Source organism: Pseudonaja textilis, chromosome 3 (assembly GCF_049901715.1).
Source record: "Pseudonaja textilis isolate UNSWEBS1 chromosome 3, rPseTex1.2, whole genome shotgun sequence".
NCBI lineage: Eukaryota > Metazoa > Chordata > Lepidosauria > Squamata > Elapidae > Pseudonaja > Pseudonaja textilis.
The window spans coordinates 129367761-129387119 of NC_141992.1; the positions used below are offsets into that span (position 1 = coordinate 129367761).

Genomic DNA, 19359 nt, shown 5'->3' on the forward strand with positions numbered 1-19359 from the left:
GCTATTATAAGAAAGTCAAATACAAATTAATTAGAAAAAAATGCTCCAAGAGAGTTTGCTATTATAAGAAAGTCAAGGAAGGGACTTTATGGGTGGAGAAATGTCACACGAGTATTTAGAACACAAGTTATGAAAATATTGTTACATCTTATCCAACTGATTTCCATCATGTCCCTTTCACTGGAATCAGTACACATAAAGGATCACTAAATAATGAGAACAAATTCCAATGTGCAGAGTGAAATCTTAGATATCAAAATTAGAATTATCTTCTTCAAAAAAACAGCATTTCATATTTTTATATACGTATTTTATATTTATATGCATTTGGTTTGTGTTGATTGTTGTTATACGGCTTTTGTCAGCCACTTAGCTTTGTGTGATTGAATGGCACAAATAAATAAAGAATGAGAACATTTGATTGCATCCCAGAATGCCTTTGTTCCACCAGTTAAAAACCCATCTCAGGAGAGAGGAATGTTTGGAACAGCCTTTAATTAGTCTTATTTATTTCAATGGAAGAGGGTTATGCATGTGCGTAATTCTTCTTTTGGCATCACTGGGACTTCAAAGCGTGGCTGAATGTGTGCAAAATTTGCCACAGCACTTTCAGAAGAATGCAGGATCCATTTCCTCATACACAAGTGCCTAAGCTCACAATTTGCAGCTAAAATGCAGCAACATAATCCAGTGGAAAGTGTTAAAATTTAAGTAAAGCCCTATGGGTTCCTTTCTACCTGCAAATCATTTCTGAATATTGCCTTTGTGAAACAATAAATGGGCTTGCCACCTCTATGCTTAGTCAGCACTTCCTAAATAAACTTACTTTGGCAGGAAAGAACCATGTCTGGTTCAACCTCAATGCAATTTAAACTTAAAATCAGAGATGTCCAATTATCCACAAGGTGGAGTTTAAAACATGATTTATATTTAGTTGCTTTTGCTTTTTGAGTTGCTTGCTTCTGTCGCTTTCTATCATTCAGAGCCACCGGACATCACATAACAATTGATAACAATAGAAAGAAGGCTACAAAAGGGTGGATGAAAGGGAGCTCAAGAAGCCATTATATCTGGATAAGAGAAAGTCACATTCACATCTGATTAAATAGTTGATATTCCAAACTCCTGGAGTTAGAAAAACAAAAACTGTGAAGATGTGCCTGGAGAGATAAAAGATTTAAAGACACAGTGTGTAAATCAACAGTAATGCGGGGTAATTTAGCCCAGCATCTGGCAAGACTATAAAAGACTTCAAAGGATTTCAGCAGGACTTCTCTATCCAGACAGTGGACCTCCATCCTCTCCAAATGTTTGGCCATCTTTGAGTCTAAGTGTGCTAAAAAGAGAGAGGGGAAAAAGGAGAGGCCTGGGACTCATAAAACCATAGGGGTACTTGGAATTCCAAATAAAAGTTCACTAACCATACAAACTCTGCTCTGTAAGGACATGAGTGCCATGTTTGTTGCAAATCAAGTATAAACGTTGACATCAAATCATGAAACACCTTTCCCTCTCCCCACACAATTATGCTATAAATCTAATTGATCTATATACAATTCGCCCAATATAATCCCATTCAACCCACTCCACCTCCAATAAACTCACAGGAAGATTTTTTTTAAAAAAAAAGTACGTCTGACACTTTATCAAAGACCAATTCTTGTTGGATGATTTTAAGACAAAGGAGGAAAAAAAAACATGAACGTGAGAATTTAGATCATTTTTTCTTTCAACCTCAGCAACTGTAAAGTGTGCAGATTTCAACCAACAGCTGACTGGGAAAATCTGGGAGTTAAAGTCCACATGCCTTAAAAGTTGCCAAGGTGGCAAAACACCATTTTTTTTTAATCTTCACGAAACCACTCCAAATCACAAGTTACACTCTTTGCAACTGGCACCCAAGGTGTTCGGAACAATCATGTACTTCATTTGTGATTAACTTAAAAATTCAGGAACGGAGGACCCCAGAATGAGAATTGCATAATGAAGCATGGTTTCTAAATCCCATAAAATCACGATATCAGAAAGCACTGAAGGTGATGAAGTATTAATAATCCTTTTAAGAATATCTTGGATAATATTATATAAAACTTAGTAAAAGTTAGATAACTGTTGTTATCTCAGCGGTTGCCCTCCAGGGCTGTCCTTCTGTTGATCATCTAACAGCTTTCATAGCTCTCGGTCAAGAACTATTGCTATTCCTGTCAAAAGACGTCTCCTAATGAATTTGCTGTAGGCAGCCGACTGATGTGTTGGATACGCCTGCAAAAATAAAGGGAGGTGACATTACAGGACAAAAAGAGGGTAAACAAATATCACAAATGTGAAAAAGTGACAGCCGGGAATGCATGTGCTGCATCTATGCATTTAACCTTAAATACACGCCCACATATCTTAATAATTACTGCCTATCCTGCTGTGACAGTTGTCTAATTTTTGACCACATTGGGCCAAATGCAACATTTATCTTTATTATCTGCAGTCAAGGAAGGCTTGGATATTTCAAGTTTTCTCCAGGAAGCAGCATTGGAAATCAGAGTCTCAGGGCTCTAGGACAGGGGCCTCCAACTTTGGCAAATTTAAGACTTGTGGACTTCAACTCCCAGAATTCCTCAGCCAGCAAAACAAAGGAATTCTGGGAGTTGAAGTCCACAAGTCTTAAAAGTTGCCAAGGTTGGAGACCCCTGCTCTATGATGCACACTATCCAGCCCTAGGAAGGTGTGAAATATCAACTATAAAAAATACTAGATTAGCTTATCGCTGCATTTTTAGACTGGCTTTCTTCATTTTTTACACACTTATATACACAAGAGATTTCTTAAAAGAGAAAGCATAATAGCTTTAGTATATTTATGGAGAATTCCCATAAGATTGGAATCTGATCTTAGATGTTCTGGGCTATATAGTATGACATCCTGAGAAATATCCAATTATATATACAGGTAGTCCTCGACTTACAACAGTTCATTTAATGACCGTTCAAAGTTTCAACATCACTGAAAAATGTGACTTATGACCATTTTTCACACTTATGACCATTGCAGCATCCCCATGGTCACGTGATTTACATTCGGATGCTTGACAACTGGTTCATATTTATGAAGGTTGCAGTGTCCAGGAGTCAAGCAATCCCCTTTTGTGACTTTCTGACAAGCAAGTCAATGGGGAAACCAGATTCATTTCCTGTAACAACCATGTTATTAGTTTAATAACAGTAGTGGTTCCCTTAACAAATGTGGCAAGCAAAGGCGTAAAATGGGGAAAAACACACTTTTAACAATTTTTTTCACTTAGTAACATAAATTTTGGGCTCAGTTGCGGTCGTGAGGACTACCTGTACATCTGGGGTGAAATTCAAATTTTTTGTTTACTGGCTCTGTGGCCTAGCTCTGTGGGCGTGGCTTTGTGGGACTCAGTCTCTAAAAGGAAGAAGGCGGATGTGCGTGGGTGGGGCTAACTGATTCAAATCGTCCCTACCACCTCTCCTGAGGTGGTGCGAGATGGCTGAATTTTACCCCTGCTGTAGATACATATGATTAGGAACTACCCAACTCCCAGTATTCTGGGTAATTTAGACTATGAAACAAAGAAGAGAAAGTAATGAGTATTCTGAAGACGCCCTCTAAACTAAAATACCAAATCCAATAGGACTCAACAAGGCCCACCTGTTGATGCTGGGAGAAGGTTTTGAATAGCCTCTGAATGTCATCAGGGTGGTAGTTAACCAGATTAACTAGGTCAGGGGTGTCAAACCCGTAGCCCACGGGCCAGATGCATCACATGCTGGCCACACCTACGCCCTGTTTAGCAAAGAGGGAAAAAGTCGTGATACATCACGTGACGACACCATGACATGAGTTTGACACCCCTGAACCAGGTGGATGCATGGAGACTTGAACCTATCTGTTCCTGACCAATATCTGCTGATGCTAAAACAAAACAAAACAAAACAAAAACCCAGAGCCTCTAGCTACACATCTTCATTCTACCATGCTATCTTGCAATTTTTCTCAATCACAATATTTTTCCACCCGGTTTATGAGTAGGAGGACAGAGATAAAGAATTTTTCATTGCGAGGTTTCTCTAAGTCCATCCAGAAGTTAATAGGTTGTACTAAATAGGTCAATACTCAAAACAGAAAATACAGATATTCTGCAAAATATTATATATTAGGCTTAAACATTGCACACAGAAATTACACACTAGTTCTGAAAACTTAGATGGGAAGATTTATTTAATTTAATAATTATTTATCTTGATTTTTATTAACAGTTATGACTAATTTCATGCCTACTGACTTCCCAATCGCAGAGGGATAAACAGGAATGCCTAGAGCATAGTTTGCTTTAATATTTTGCCTGAATCTGTGGGTATGTGATCACCCTTTGTAACCTTCTCACCTGACTTCTGACAAGCAAAGTCAATGGGGGAAGTCAGATTCACTTAACAATCTCACAATTTACTTAACAACTGAGGTGATTTGCTTAACAACGGTGGCAAAAGGTTGTAAAACGGAACACCACTTAACAACTGTCTTGCTTAGCAGTGGAAATTTTGGGCTCAATTGGGTTAAATAAATTGAGGACTATTTGTATGTAGGGATTGTAATATATCTAGGGATTCAACTTAGTCCTCTAATAAGGATCCCTCCAAAAATAAGACACCAAAATAAATAATCTCCCTCCATTTTGTTCGGGTCATTCCTATGAATAGTGTTCCTTAACGTTTTCCTCATTTTCAGATGCTTCCTACACTTTCTTCCTTACTTTCAAAACTATCTGCAGTTTCTAAAGCAGGGGTTGCCAACCCTTTGGACCTCAGGGACCACCAAACTCGTAATTTTAAATCTCGTGGACCACTAATATGAATTTTGACTGATGGTGGCTTCCTGATGTTTTCCCAGGGTCTCTGCAGAAAGCAGCAGAAAACCTGGGAAAATCCCTAAAAAAAAAAAATCTGCAGGAAAATTTCCCACCCTGTTTTCCTACCGATCGATCATTGTTTATTTGAGATCGTAGGATACTGTCTCCAGCTCTGTTTTCAGGGGGAGAGAGAGAAAGAGAGAGAGAGAAATAAACTTTTGGCTTCATGCAAGGAAAGCAGCATCTCTGACTGACACTTCTAAATGTTTTATAGTTGGGTTTAAAAGTATAAGCATATCTAATATTGACCATGACTTAGCCCAAATTAAACACATTTAAGGGTGATTGCTTAGCTTAGTAATTGTGACATTATTCTACCCTTGTAATGAACTTCCTGGTAAGAATGTGACTATAAGTGTGTAGGATGCACACCTTGTTTCACCTTAAGTTCTCTAAGACAAACATGTAAATCATCAAAACTATACATTGTCAAAATACTTGAGATATTTGTTGCCAAACAAGGAAGAGCAAGGAGAAATCAAAGCTCCAGTGTCTTTATTTGACTCATTTTTAACATACACGTGCATGCACAAATGCTTTCATTTAAAAAGTAATTTAGAAAGTTTTACTGATGGGAGAAATCTTTAAATACTCACAGGATTATTTCTAGTAGCATAGTTGTGTGCATTACTTCCAAATATGTCAATCAACTTTGTTTAGGCCTTCCTTGCTCATTCTTCTTATTTTAATAAATATACAACCTAATGTTAGGCAAAGGGAGTGAAGTGGTAAGTTTCTAGACTTCTACTGCCTCAAAATAGTAATTTCCCAGTGTTGTCTGCCATTGACTTGCCTTTGGATAGCTATTTACCACACACACTTTGTCTGAGCATCTACCTGACTGTAGAAGGGATAAGTTGGAATGGGGTGGATCTGTTGTATTTCTATTTAATTTTAAGGATCTCATTGTACCTTAAAGTCTCTGATCCAACCAAATTCCACTAAAACTAAGGGAACAAATAAAGTATTTACGAAATATTCAGCTCTTTACCAATGTTTCAGTGTTGTCATTCTGCTTGGAGTCGTGAGTTTCCAACTTTGTCCATCGTCCAATTTAAAGGTTAGAATCAACATGGAAATAAATGGAGCTGGAAACAGACTGATAATCGTAACTGTATGGCTCATCAGTTTCTTCCAATTAGCAGCTTAATGGGTGCATTCAAAAGCATTTGAATTTTCTAAACTGCCTTAAAAGAAGCCCAATGGACAGCACATTATTTTAATTTAGTCTGGAACTATCTTAGGCCAAATATTCTCCTTTCTTAGTAACTTAGGCCACTTTTTCAGAAAAAGAAGAGAACAGCCTGCATAACAAATTAACCCAGAGAAAGCCTCTTTCCAGATACTTCTTCCATCCAGTAATCTAACAACTCTGACTGAAGTGGGATGAATAACTACTGTACTTTCTTCTGAATTAAACTGCCATTTGTCCTTCTTTCATCCAAAACACAAGACTCAATTTCACAACCTTTCTCGTGGAGATGAGACAATTATGTGCCATCCAGGATGTTCTAGAATAGAGCTCTAATTCCAATCTCCTAATGACTTTCTCCCACATCATATAGATGTTAACTAATATGAGAGTCAAGATAGATCCAGAGCTCAATAGGTAGAAGAACCATTTCTTAGCATCTAGAATCAAAGTATCTAGGAATACCACCAAATCCTGATGTAATCAGGAGGATATAGTAGAATTATAAGTGATGGTTCTGAAGGTGCCAATGATTCAATTACAGGTAGCAACATGCACTTCCTATGCCGGGGTGAAATGCTGCTGGTATAACAACTGGTTTGGTGATCACGCTTTGCATGCGGACACGTGCTATGCGTGCATGAACAATGCAGAAATCCTTACCTGCTATGTTACTTCGGAAGAGTAACACAGCTGAGGAGCGACAATCTGCTCTTCCATGCTGATCAGCTGGGACGATAAAGATCCGTAGAGCGCAGGGGCAGGCGGGCAGGTGGGCCTACATGATTGTCGGAGCGAACCGGTTCTCTGCCAGCTGATCTTCAGAGCTAGAGGTTCGGCCGAACCAGTCCAAACCACCAGAATCCTACCCTTGTTCCTATGGAGATCATTCATCCTGTTTGTTAGGCAGCTTGATCTCCCAAACAGGTGTCTTAAAACAAATTACCAGAGCGTTGAAATAAATGCAACTCTGAAGCCAGATTAATTTCATTTTTAAATGAAATTAATTAAATGGAAGAGTAGAATATACAAATTTCACAATTATAACGAGGCAGCTTCAAAGGGTTTGACGTGTGCATCTGATATATCTGATGCTGGGTCACAAGGTAAAATGGCTGTTCATGTTATAATATATACTCTAGTTATAATACTCTTTCCCAATTACCTTCTTGGGGAATTGTGACCACTTGAGAACTTTTGTTTTGGAATAAGGCAATTATAGATAATCAGCGGAGCAGCAGTGCAGCTAATTTGTAAGTAACCTGTTAAATTGCAACTGTCAAGAGCCTGAGGGTGAAGGTGTGCTGTTTGGCTGTGTATTTTTATTTCCTTGCTGAATGCCACCCAGGGTCCTAGGAGACCGGGTGCATTATAAATAATGTAAAATAATATAAAATAAATAATACACAATTATTTTATAGCATTTCCAAAACACAGTTCAATAGACTATTTCTATATAATCTTAAATAACTGAAAGAGAAAAAAAACTTGCAAAATATGCTAAATTATCCCAATCATCCTATTGGTGATTATACACCACAAAAAGCAATGAAAAAACAAGGAAAGAAGTTGTCATACTGACCACCACTGCTGCATATAACCTTAAAAGCTTATCAAGATTGCCCCAATAAGTTAAATAATTTTGGGATGACTTTGCTGACATGTTGATTGCTAATCACCATGTGTTTTTTTTAAGGATTCAGCAGGAGAACAATCAAACTCAATTGCCATTGCCAGAATTTCACATAAATTGATTCTGTGCTCTAGGCCAGTGGTGGCTAACCTTTTTGGGCTCCTGTGCCATAAATTGTGCACATGCTTGCATGTCCGTGCTCACATGCCAAAAGGCAATGCACGCCCCCTACGCATGCGTACGGAATCCGCACCCTGCTGCCCCCTTACTTGCAGTGCGCCTCACAGCTGATTTTCGGACTCCCAGAGGCTTTAGGGAGGCTTCTGTAGGCTTTTCAGGCCGAAAACTAGGCCCATTTCGTCACTTCTGGTATTTTTAGAAAAAGAGGAAGTGATGAAATGGGCCTAGTTTGCAGCCTGCAGAAGCCTTCCTAAAGCCTCTGGGAAGCCGAAAAAGGCCTCAAACTAGCCAAAACTCAGTTGTGAGGTATGCGCATGTGCAGTGAGGTAAGTCTGCCTGCAGCTCATGTGCCAGCACAAATGGCTCTGCATGCCACCTGTGGCACACATGCCATAGGTTTGCCATCACGGCTCTAGGCTATATTACTCTAGGCTATATTACTCAGGTGTTCTACTGCTGACAAGGTAGTAGAGATTCTCTGAACGACAATTTGGAAAGCACCCAACTAATCCTTGTAAACAACTCAAGGACTTCTGTTGGCCAAACTACTAATCAAGGATGAACGTAATAAACAATGGAAATTAATCGGTGTAACCATATATATATTCACACAAAAACTGCTTTTTTCAAACTTCAGTCTACAATTGAGATGGCTAATTCATTCCTAATGATCTAATGGAAAGGAATTACCCTTCCCTGGGTTCTCACGTTCTCCCAGATTTTTGGCTTGGAATTAAAGACCACTGAATCTAGGATTTATGTATGTTCAAAAGATAGAGGCAAATAGGACGTTTCACAGTGCAATCAATTGTTCAAGGTAAGGCTGCTAAATTGTCAGAATTTTATTTTTTTTTTGAAAATTTTATTTGGGTTCTCACAAAAACAAAATACAAATAAAACATCTTTTTTTAAAATAGCATGGTCCCAGGTTATCACTTCTTCATACAGACACAAAACTCAATTTCATGCTCATTTTTATATTCTATTCCATATTACCATTTTATATTTTCTGCATAATTTTTCCCCTCTTTTAATTTTCTCAACTTTGTTTTAATTATCTCAATTCAAATCATTATATTTATACTTTTGTCTGTCCTGATACAATTTCACACACACACACACACACACACACACACATATATAAAACACATTCCATTCCAATTCAATTCTATCATTAATATGCATTAAAATCTTAACATCTTTAACATTTCTTTTCAATTGAATATCATACTTCCTTGGGAACACTTATAAACTTTCCATAGTTAATTCTTTTTTTCCCATATTTCTCACTTATATTTTTTATAAATCATTACCAATAATTAAAAATGTTCCCTTTTAATTCTCTTAATCGTTTTAATTCATTTATTTATTAACAAACATCCCACTGCATTACAATAAATATTTTATCCATCATATTTTCTAAAGTTATTTCTATTTGTAATATAACAAAGCTATCTTATGTACCTTTGCAGAATCCCTTTTACAATTAAATTTTCACCCATTATCTCTAAACAAACTTATGGTTACAATCCTTATATCTTTTCTCTGTTTCTCCATTTCTTGTTTCTGTCTTTTACAGCTTTTTTTCCTTGTCTTCTTCCCCATCTTCTTCTCCCTCCCCTTTTTACCCCCTCGTCTCTCTACTTCTAACTCTCTCATCTGTAATCCCCTCTTCTGTTGCTTTCTAATATTATACTTATCTTTCAAATTGTTCTTTTTGGTTGTTTTTTTCTAATCTTAAACCTTTCACTCTCTTTCCCCCCTTTTCTCCCCCCCCCACTTAAAATTATTTGATCATTAAAGATGGCTTCTTCTTTGTCCCAATCTTCTTGTTCTGCAAGCGTTTCTTGTTGCTTCTCATAGTTCCAGATCTCCATTTCTAAGAATTGAAACACGAAGCCAAAAGAACCTCTCCCGTCTTGTGCGTCTTTTTTTCCATTTTTTAAGTTCTGTTTTCAGTTCTTCTCAAAGTGATACCATTTTAAAAACTTTTAAACAACCACCCAGTTAATTTTAGTCATCTAGATGCAAAAACCAAAAATCATCAAGTAATCCAAATAATCCAAGGCTGTTTCTATTTGCTTCTTTTTTCCACTTTCTCTTCCTGGGGTTCTATTATTTTGTTACCAAGATTCCATTAAAATGTATCTTTGAGGAATCTTGTTAACATTTCACTGTAACGTCCTTTTAATTATAGTTCCATTCCTTAATTCCAGGCAGTCTCCTCCATTTTTCCAGATCCTGCCCTTCTATTCTTTTTTTTTCTCCTTTCCAGCTTTTAAAAACTTTTAAATGTCCAGAAATCTTTTTTATCCCTTTGACTTTTATTTTCAGCTTAAATGCCTATTAATGTCAAAGTGGATTTTTTTTTTCAGTTTCTTGCTTAAGTCTCTTAGCTGTCAGTATAAGGAAGAAAAAAAACCTAATCCTTTCCCTTCTCTCTCTCCTTCGCAGCTTCAGAATCTTCTTTGGGAACAATGTTGTTAAGTTTAAATTTCAGGGTACCTTATTTGTTGCTTTTGCTGTTTGACCTGGTCAACCAAAACTTTTTCTTCTCATCTTCCTCCTGCACATTCTTTTCCGGTCGAGTTCTTCTTGTGGTGGCCATTTCTGATCACCGCTACAACCGCCTTCGGGAAAGAGAGTAATGGCCAGCTGGGGAGGAGAGATGCGGCTCTCCTCAACCTTGCAGGCAGTCTCCCCCTTCTTCACCACCTCTATGGGGTGGCTTAGCCCCGAAACCAGCCGGCTCGGGGCACTCCAGTGGCGAGCACGGATCGAAGCCTTGGAGAGACGAGGTTTCTGTCTGTTGCCGAAGAAGCTCAAACCAGAAGAGCCTAAATTGTCAGAATTATGTAACCCTCCGGAGCTAGAGAAATTTCAAATAGCAAGGACAAACACTCCTGACTTTTCACCCAGAAAAAGTCTTGGAATAATTTCCTCAGGTTTTCCATTAAGGATGTATAAAGAAGCCCTGAAAGGTGTTCACCCTTAATAGGATTAAAACTTGATCAGAGGAAGTCAACTAATGTCAGTGGCGCTGTAACTCAACCAAAACAATACTAATTGAATTAGCAAATCAACCTTCTACCGCACAGTAGGAGTAAAAAGAAGTCAGAGTGGATACTTTTCCACTCTGTGTTTATAAACGTGAAACCTGCATTAATGTGCGTTTGTTTATCACATCACTCCAACAAAGTTCTTCTTCGATTTTGGAGTGGGTGTTCTTTATTCTCCACAGCGCCTACATAGCATAGTTCTATCCTTTGTTTCTCTAGAAATCTAAATTATTTATTTTGGCAGAAAATATTTACATGGCATTTATTTGCTGGGTGGTGTTTTTTTTTTCCAGCTGTGACGCTCTTTCCTTTTTGTTGTTGTTGTTCTATTAGGAAGGCTTTTCCAGTGCTTAACCAATGCAGCAATACTGATTATTAAAGGTGTATGGCGCACATGGAATTTGAAGTCAAAAAAGGTGCTCAGCAAGACAAATACAGCATCTATTGGCCGCTATTTGAACAAAAATCATCTTTTCTGAGGTTGTATGGCAGTTGAAGAGAGAAGGCAACAGATTCATGCCTCTCTACATGTTCGAAAACATTTTTTTCAAACCTTGGATCAAATTTCTTGACCTTGCCAGCTCCTGGCAGATGAATTTTTCTAGTATTTTTTTTTTGACATGTTATTTCCCCCATTTCAAGGATACAAATCAATGCTTTTGTCTACTATCAAATGGATACTCCTATTGGGGTGGCTGGATTCTAGAGTTTTACTGACATAGAGCCAAGAGGCTGGAGAGCTACAGCAGTTTTCAGGATGAACAGGTTGCTGATATGTTCCAGTTTTGACAGCTACCATGGTGTGCGCGTTTCATAGATTTTTTCCCCAGTTCCTTATAATTATGGCAGGCTCCTACGCTACAGTATAATCTCTCATGGACACCATTATTTTTACTGACAAATTAGAAGTCTGAATAATGATGGCTTTCGTGAGCTATATGCACTTGCATGTCTATTCCCCCAGCAATGTACTACAGTGCAGTATTGTATTGCCCTGGACTTTTTAGCTCAAATGTGTAATTGTAGAGAATGGCTGATTTCATACTGAGCAAATTGTAGCTCAGTGGTATACTACAGGCTTTCCCTGCAGAAGACTCTCAATTCAATTGCTGAATATATTGAATTAAAAGGATCAGGACAAAGATGATTAGAAAGATCAGGACAAAGCCTCTGTCTGAGAGCATGGGAAGCATTTTCCAGTCAATGCTTCAAATTATTCAAGAAGGCACCACAGTAGCAAAAGCTAAATTATACTGAAAGAGAAACAAATTCAGCTCCTGTGCTGAACAGTGGCTGTGAAACAATCTCACACAGCTCTTATCCAACTGATATTTGTATGAGAGCGGAGGATAAGTTTTAACTGAACAGCTACTACTGAAAACATTTGTTATAAAAATGAACTCCTTGCCCTGGTGTTCAGCAAATATGGTCTCAAGCACATAACTTGAGCAACCAACTGGTTTTCTAAATAGTTCAACTGGTTTAGTTGGTAGGTATATAGTTTGTTTGATGGTTACAAAGAGAGTTTGAACAGGTAGAGCTGGTTTTCAGTATTTGCTAAGACAATTCCTCAGAGTGGCCTTGAGCAAATGAAGCAGTTGTGAGATTAAAATAAGACAAATATTAATACATCATCCGTGTATGATGAAAACTATTTTTGTATGTTTTATAAAAAGAGATGGAAAGCAATAGCAGCAAACAAATATAATTAGTCTGCATCTTAAAATGGAAATTCCATTCATACACACACAATTTAAAAAAGTACCTTTAAAGTTTCGATCTCATTCCAAAATATACATCTTTAAACCTGATTTGAATTTCCAAAGTGAAAAGTCTGCCATATATCACAGCAAAAATTTATCTCTCTATTGTTTGTTCCAAAAGTTGGCACAATACTTAGCTTGTTAGCAGCTCAGAAACTAATTGTCTTGCCTTCTAGAGAAACCAATAAAACAAAGTTCATCTTCCTATCATCCTTTTGAGTCCCTTTTGTAAACACAAGCACAGCATTTACCCTTAACAATAAGCAAGGTTGTACATAGTAGTTGTTCACTTTGAAACCAGAAGTTCCTTTGAAGGAAAAAGAAGGAAGAAAATTTAATTCCATAGAGAAAAGATGACAAGTTACTTCGTGTTCTTCTGCATCAAGTTCTTCAGGAGTCTCTAGAAGCCAATTTCATAATTCTGTCTGTCTCTTGAAAGAATGAAGATTCTATCAATACAAGTCCTTCAATAATTTGTCACAATGAATGGCGTTTAGTTCCTTCCCAAAGCTCCAGTCTCTTTGTAGTGAGCAGCTGAGCCACTCCACTTAAAAGCATCAGGAAAATAGTGAAGGACATCACAATGACATAATGGCTAATACTGCAATGAAGAGAAAATAATACGTTAGAAAGAAGCAGATTACAAATCAAATAATCTAAGGGAACATGGTTTACTGTTAAAATTATATACATACACACATGCACGGATCCACACACACGTATAATCTTAGGCAGGTATGCTTAAAGAAACAGTTTGCAATCTATCAGCTGCTGGTTTTAACAGGACATTTGCAGAAAGAATGCCAGTCATAGATGGATTTATTTCTAGACATTAGATCATAATGCATCAATGCCTGACAGGCTCCCACAACATTTTGGAAAATTATGGTTACCCAAGTTACTGGAACACAGAACTGCAAATGTCCTACATGTAGAGTTTATTTTTTATTTTTTTGGTTTATTTAATTTGTTTGCTGCCTGCAATACAAAAGAGACACTAGGTTGCCCATCACTTCCCAAGAGGCCCATAGAGATTTTGATGCCAAATACCTTACTTGGGAGCTTCAATAACAAATGAGAAAATGTAAGATAAAACTTAATTAAAAAAAATATATCCATCATTCAGTCAGGGCCAAAAAAGGTAACACCAGAGCTTAACCATGGTTTATATAACAGAATAATGGAGTTGAAAGGGATCTTGGAGGTCTCCTAGAACAATCCCCTGCTCAAGCAGGAAACCCTATATCATTCTGGACAAATGGCTCTACTTAAAAACCTCCAATGATGGAGCATCCACAACTTAGGAAGAGAACCATTTCCAGGTTAATTGTTCCGCTGTCAGGAAATTTCTTCTTCATTCTATGTTAGTTGTCCCCTTTCCACCCATCGCTTCTTGTCCTGCCTTCTGGGTGCTTTGGTAAATGGGCTGGCTCTCTCTTCTTTGGGGCAGCTCCTCAAATATTGGAACACTGTTATCATGTCACCCCTGGTCCTTTTTTTTCATTAGACTAGACATACCCAATTCCTGCAAGTGTTCTTCATGTGTTTTAGCCTCCAGCCCACCAATCATCTTTGTTATTCTTCTCTGCACTCTTTCCAGAGTCTCACATCTTTATATATATATATTATGGCGACCAAAACTGGATGCAAGATTCCAAGTGTGGTATTACCAAGGCATTATAAAGTTACTAACACTTCACATAATCTTGATTCTATCCCTCCATTAATGCAGCCTAGGATTGCAATGGGCTTTTTTGGCAGCTGCAGCACATTGTTGTTGCAGCACACAATATTTAAGTGATTGTCTACTAGGACTCCAAGATTCCTCTCACAGTTACTGCTATTGAGCCAGGTTTTACCTATTCTGTACCTATACATCTGGTTTTTATTGCCTAAGTATAAAACCTTACTTTTCTCACTACTGACATTCATTTTATTAGATAGGAGTATTGTCTATTCCTGCCAGCTAGGTGTCATCTGCAAATTTGATGAGTTCCTCTTCTTGTCCCTCATCTAAATTGTTTATGAAGAGCCACGGTGGCGCAGTGGTTAGAGTACTGCACTCCAGCAGTTTGGCAGTTCAAGTCTCACCAGGCTCAAGATTGATTCAGCCTTCCATCCTTCTGAGGTTGGTAAAAAGAGAACCCAGATTGCTGGGGGCAATATGTTGACTCTGTAAACCGCCTAGAGTGGGCTGTGAAGCACTATGGAGTGGTATATAAGTCTAAGTGCTATTGCTATATTGAAGAGTATTGGACCTAAGATAGAATCATGAGGTACCCCACTGCTTCCTTCCATTCATGTAGATGTAGTTTTATTAAAGACTACATGTTGAGTGTGGTTTGTCAGACAGTTATAAATCCATCTGGTGATATTGCTGTCTATCACACATTTTTCTAACTTACTAAAGAAAAGGTTGTGGTCTACTTTGTCAAATGCCTGACTGAAATCCAGGTATCCTATGTCCACAGCATTTCGCTGGTCCATTAATTGATTCACTTTGTCAAAGGATGAATTAAAAGCCACTTGACTTTAACATCGGCCCAGAATTTGCCCTCAATCCCTTAACATTTCTGAGAACCAACCAACAACATTACTCAGGTTGCATTAAAAAAAGTCAATAATAGACAGGTAGGATAATCAAACTGCAGAAACCATTCTTTCAACAATTTGACTAACACCATAGAGTTGCCCAAAATTCTTACAATAAACACAACCTCTCTGGGAGGAAAATATTAACTCTGTAATCCAAATGAATTTTTTTTTTCTTCATTTCCAAGTAGTGTCAAGTTAATGAAACTGTTATTGAATTTGTTCTCATTTTAATGTAGAACTTCGTGGAACCTTATAAGTTCTCCATTCTATATTAGTATCTTCTTTTCCTTCCCCAAAAGTTATATGCAAGTGAGGAATAAAGCATAAGTCTACACAGTTAAGTTTTGATGTTTAAAAAATAGAGATTATTTGATGACTGTTCCAATTTGTGTTTTAATCTTCCTAAGCGCAGATGAAATTTTAATTACTCTGAATAATTAAAAGGAATTCATGACTGCATATTTTGTTTGTTCATAGTCAGAAGTTCAGCTTATATTAACTCTAGAGAGTCAGTGAGAAATATCTGTTGTAGTTATATGGCTAAATGTCAAACAAACAATTGAAACGTCATAATCAGTAGACAATAGGAATTCATAATTGTTTGAACTGATTCTTTGACATTTTGATTTTAAACGTATCCAGAATCAATCATCTGCTAAATTGCAAATCAAACAACTCTCTTCTTTCTTCCTGGATTCACCTTTTAACTTCCTTTAAATTATTCTCATTTTTTCTGTGAATTCTTTGACTCAGTGGCTCTATATTCTTACCAAAAACCAAGCCTAAACTGATTTCAGGAACTAAATTAAATGCATATTTTCGCCCAGTACCTGTAACAACCATTACTTGTGTCGTTTTTAGACACTAAGAACCTTGGCACAGAGACAATATTTTTAATGACATTTAGTTAAGCATCGTAAGATGCTACTAAATGAATGGCTGAAATGAGGAAAGCGGGTTTATTTGCATAGTGCAGAACTTGCCATACTGAACACAAACTGCCAAGGGGAACTTCATTCCAAAAGTTATATATTACTGAAGTAGTTAGGAAGGAAGCTTAGTATAAAATCCTGTCAAGAGTCGACAATTTAGAAAGCGAATAGCTAGATAGATGGAGACAGATTTATAGATATATGGTTAAAATGAACTGATATATTTGTTCCATGTAGAAACAAATGAAACACACACACACACACACACAAATGTATACCTACTTTACATAGCAGTTGCCCAATAAAGATGATCCATAGGAACAAGAGTATTTAATGTCTTATTTGAACGTGACTGTATTCCTTCTCGTTTTTCCCAATGGAGAATTAAAGGGAACAATTTGTTGTAGACTTTAGGTGGAAGTTTATCACAACTCTGCTATCAGAAACCCATGACCAAGCATAGCATGGATTAGAAGCAACAGCTATTCGCTTGTGTTTAATTTGTTTTCTGCATAAGCTAGGATTCTTTGCCTGATGGCCTAAGGACTGCAGTGGATAATCATCGGATTGAACATTCAAGCAATAAAGCATAATAATTTGAGGCAAGGCAACTGTGTTTAGAAAATGCAATATGGCTCAAGTTGGATGTGCATGTGTGCGCATTTTTAAACAATAAACATTGAGCCAGGGTATATATCATGCTAAGCCAGGCTAATGTTTTACAAGGAGTGGCACCTGCTCACACTCATGGGCTCCATTCCCTAGGCAATGCAACTGGCAAACAGATGTCACTGTTTAGCTAGAGCATAGCGTATATTCCAAATGTGGTTTCCATGCTGATCACAATTACCTAGAGAACATAACCATAAATAAATCTTGGCTATGTTCTCTGGTTAATACAGGCTGGATATAAAGTGCATCCCGCTTCCAGAGAACACTCTTAAGTGTAGACACTTGTTTGAATATCAAAATACCTAAAGAGAATAGAAAACCAGGGGGACTTCTCTATGCTTATGGTGATTTCATGTGATCTTTAAGCATTTCTTGAACACATTTTACGGAAACAGAGGTTAATGAGTGCAGAGGTGACAGACCCGTAAAAGTCAAACAAGTTTCACTCTTACCTATAGACATCAATTGCATTAGCAGACTTTCGAACGAGGAACACAATTGATAGTAGCTGTCTTTTCCCATTAGAAGTAATTAAATGTATTAACATCTATTTCTGTCCCTTTGCCTTTAAGCTGCAATAAAAACCCTGGACCTCAGATCAAACGAGACCATTTGGAATGGTACAGAATCGTGTTCCAGAAAAGAGCTGAAACTTGGTTGTGCATATGCGCAGGGAGGCATGGGTTCTACCGCTGAGCTAGCATTGCCTAGCAGAGTCTGAACAAGGCATTCTCATTCATGCCAATCAAAGCTTACAAAGAGCACTGCTAATCAGGATGAGGACACAGCATGATTCGGAAATTGCTCATCTTTAGTCATGATTAGAGAAGGAACATCAGTGAGGGGGATAAGCTGTGATCTGAAGAGGTTGGTTAATGCATCAGGAAGTAACTACTTTTAAAAGTTTTAAATGATTCCTGTGCTGATTCTTCCCATTCTCTCCTGATCGTGAAAGGCAGGCATCAAAAGCAAACCTAGAGGCACTTTTTTATATAAAGAGCTTAACTGTTATGCCTCCAAGACTACACGTTCATATGTAGCTAAAAGTTAAGTAGCAGGTCAGGGCATTTTAAAAACAATGTCCAGCCTCTGTCTTGATCCATGAGGAAAATAAATGCCATTTCGTTTTATAGCATTCTATAAAGAAAACCGTGGAACTATGTTAGCCTTAGTTCTGAGTTAAAGGAAGAATAATTATCTATTCATAATTCCCATTAAAAAGGAACTTTGTCAGGTATCATTGAAGGGTATCCAACCTTGACAACCTTAAATCTTGTGGACTTCATATCCCAGAATTTCCCAGCCAGTATTGCTGGCTGGGGAATTCTGGGAATTGAAGTCCACAGGTCTTAAAGTTGCCAAGGTTGGACACCTCTGATTTAAGCGATCATTGAACCATGAGTTTCGTTTAGTGTTAGAAAATATCTAATCATTTGTTTGAAAATGTATCTGTCAACTTCAAACCAAATCTGGTTTTTTTCTTGTTCAGAAAAAAAAAAGGAAAGTAAGCTTAAGGTGGAAATGGTGAGAAAAATGCTGACAGACAGCTTCCTCATTGGTTTATCTCCAGAAAAATTAATTTACCTTCTGAAAATACAATTGCAGATTTGCCAGGTCAACCAGTGCAGCTGTTTTGAGAACAACAAAACATTCCACAGGGGAAAAGCCACTTGGTGTGAATTACAAGAATATGCTTCTCAAATTCCAAATATGCTCATCAACAACTCACAGAGGCCGGTTTACTAGGGGAAATGGGTATTGGTACTTACCTGATATGCCCATTCTCTGTGAGCTGTGAAGAACATCCAGTAGTGGGAGGTGCTTCAGTCTCCTCTTGGATAGGCTGGGCTTAATTTGCAGGAGGCTCAGCCTATCCAAGAGGAGACTGAAGCTGGATGTTCTTCCCAGCTCAGGGGAGAAAGTCATAGATACTCTGCACAGAGTGCCAGAAAAAAATAGTAAAATAAAAAGCATAAAAGTCTTTCAGACTTATGAAAACTAGACAAATACTGTATTTTAGAGATGAAGACTGCAAGGACAAAGAAACTGCACTAATTGTGTAAAACCTAAAGTAAGATGAGCACTTATACTGGTATAGCACCGAAACCAAAGCCGCTGTGATGACTCGGGGCATGGCACAAAGGCAATACAGTCAGATAATAAGTAGGAGTCCCTTTATTTGCTCCAACTTTGCTCCCAATGTCCTGGTTACCTTCTGGGCTGGAGAAAATCTCTCCCAGGAACAGCCTTTGGCTGCAGAGATTCAAGTCCAAAATGTTGTCAACAAAAACTGTAACTATAAGTCCAATCAAGGCAAGATGAGGTAATTAGTCCAGCAGGGCAAGATAAGGAATTCCAGAGATGAAGGAATGGCAGTAATTCAGCTCAGTTGGGAGGATGCCAGGAACG

The 19359-nt window shown here is 37.8% G+C and overlaps 1 protein-coding gene across 1 annotated transcript in view; it reads right to left on the reverse strand.

Annotated features, from left to right (window-relative positions):
• Positions 1-11310: 11310 nt before the first annotated feature.
• Positions 11311-19359, reverse strand: part of PIGN (phosphatidylinositol glycan anchor biosynthesis class N) — a 77520-nt gene continuing 69471 nt past the window's right edge. Inside the window, exon 29 of the mRNA XM_026701071.2 lies at positions 11311-13352. Coding sequence (XP_026556856.2) covers positions 13229-13352 — 124 coding nt within the window. The 3' untranslated portion in view covers positions 11311-13228. The remainder of the gene's footprint in view (positions 13353-19359) is intronic.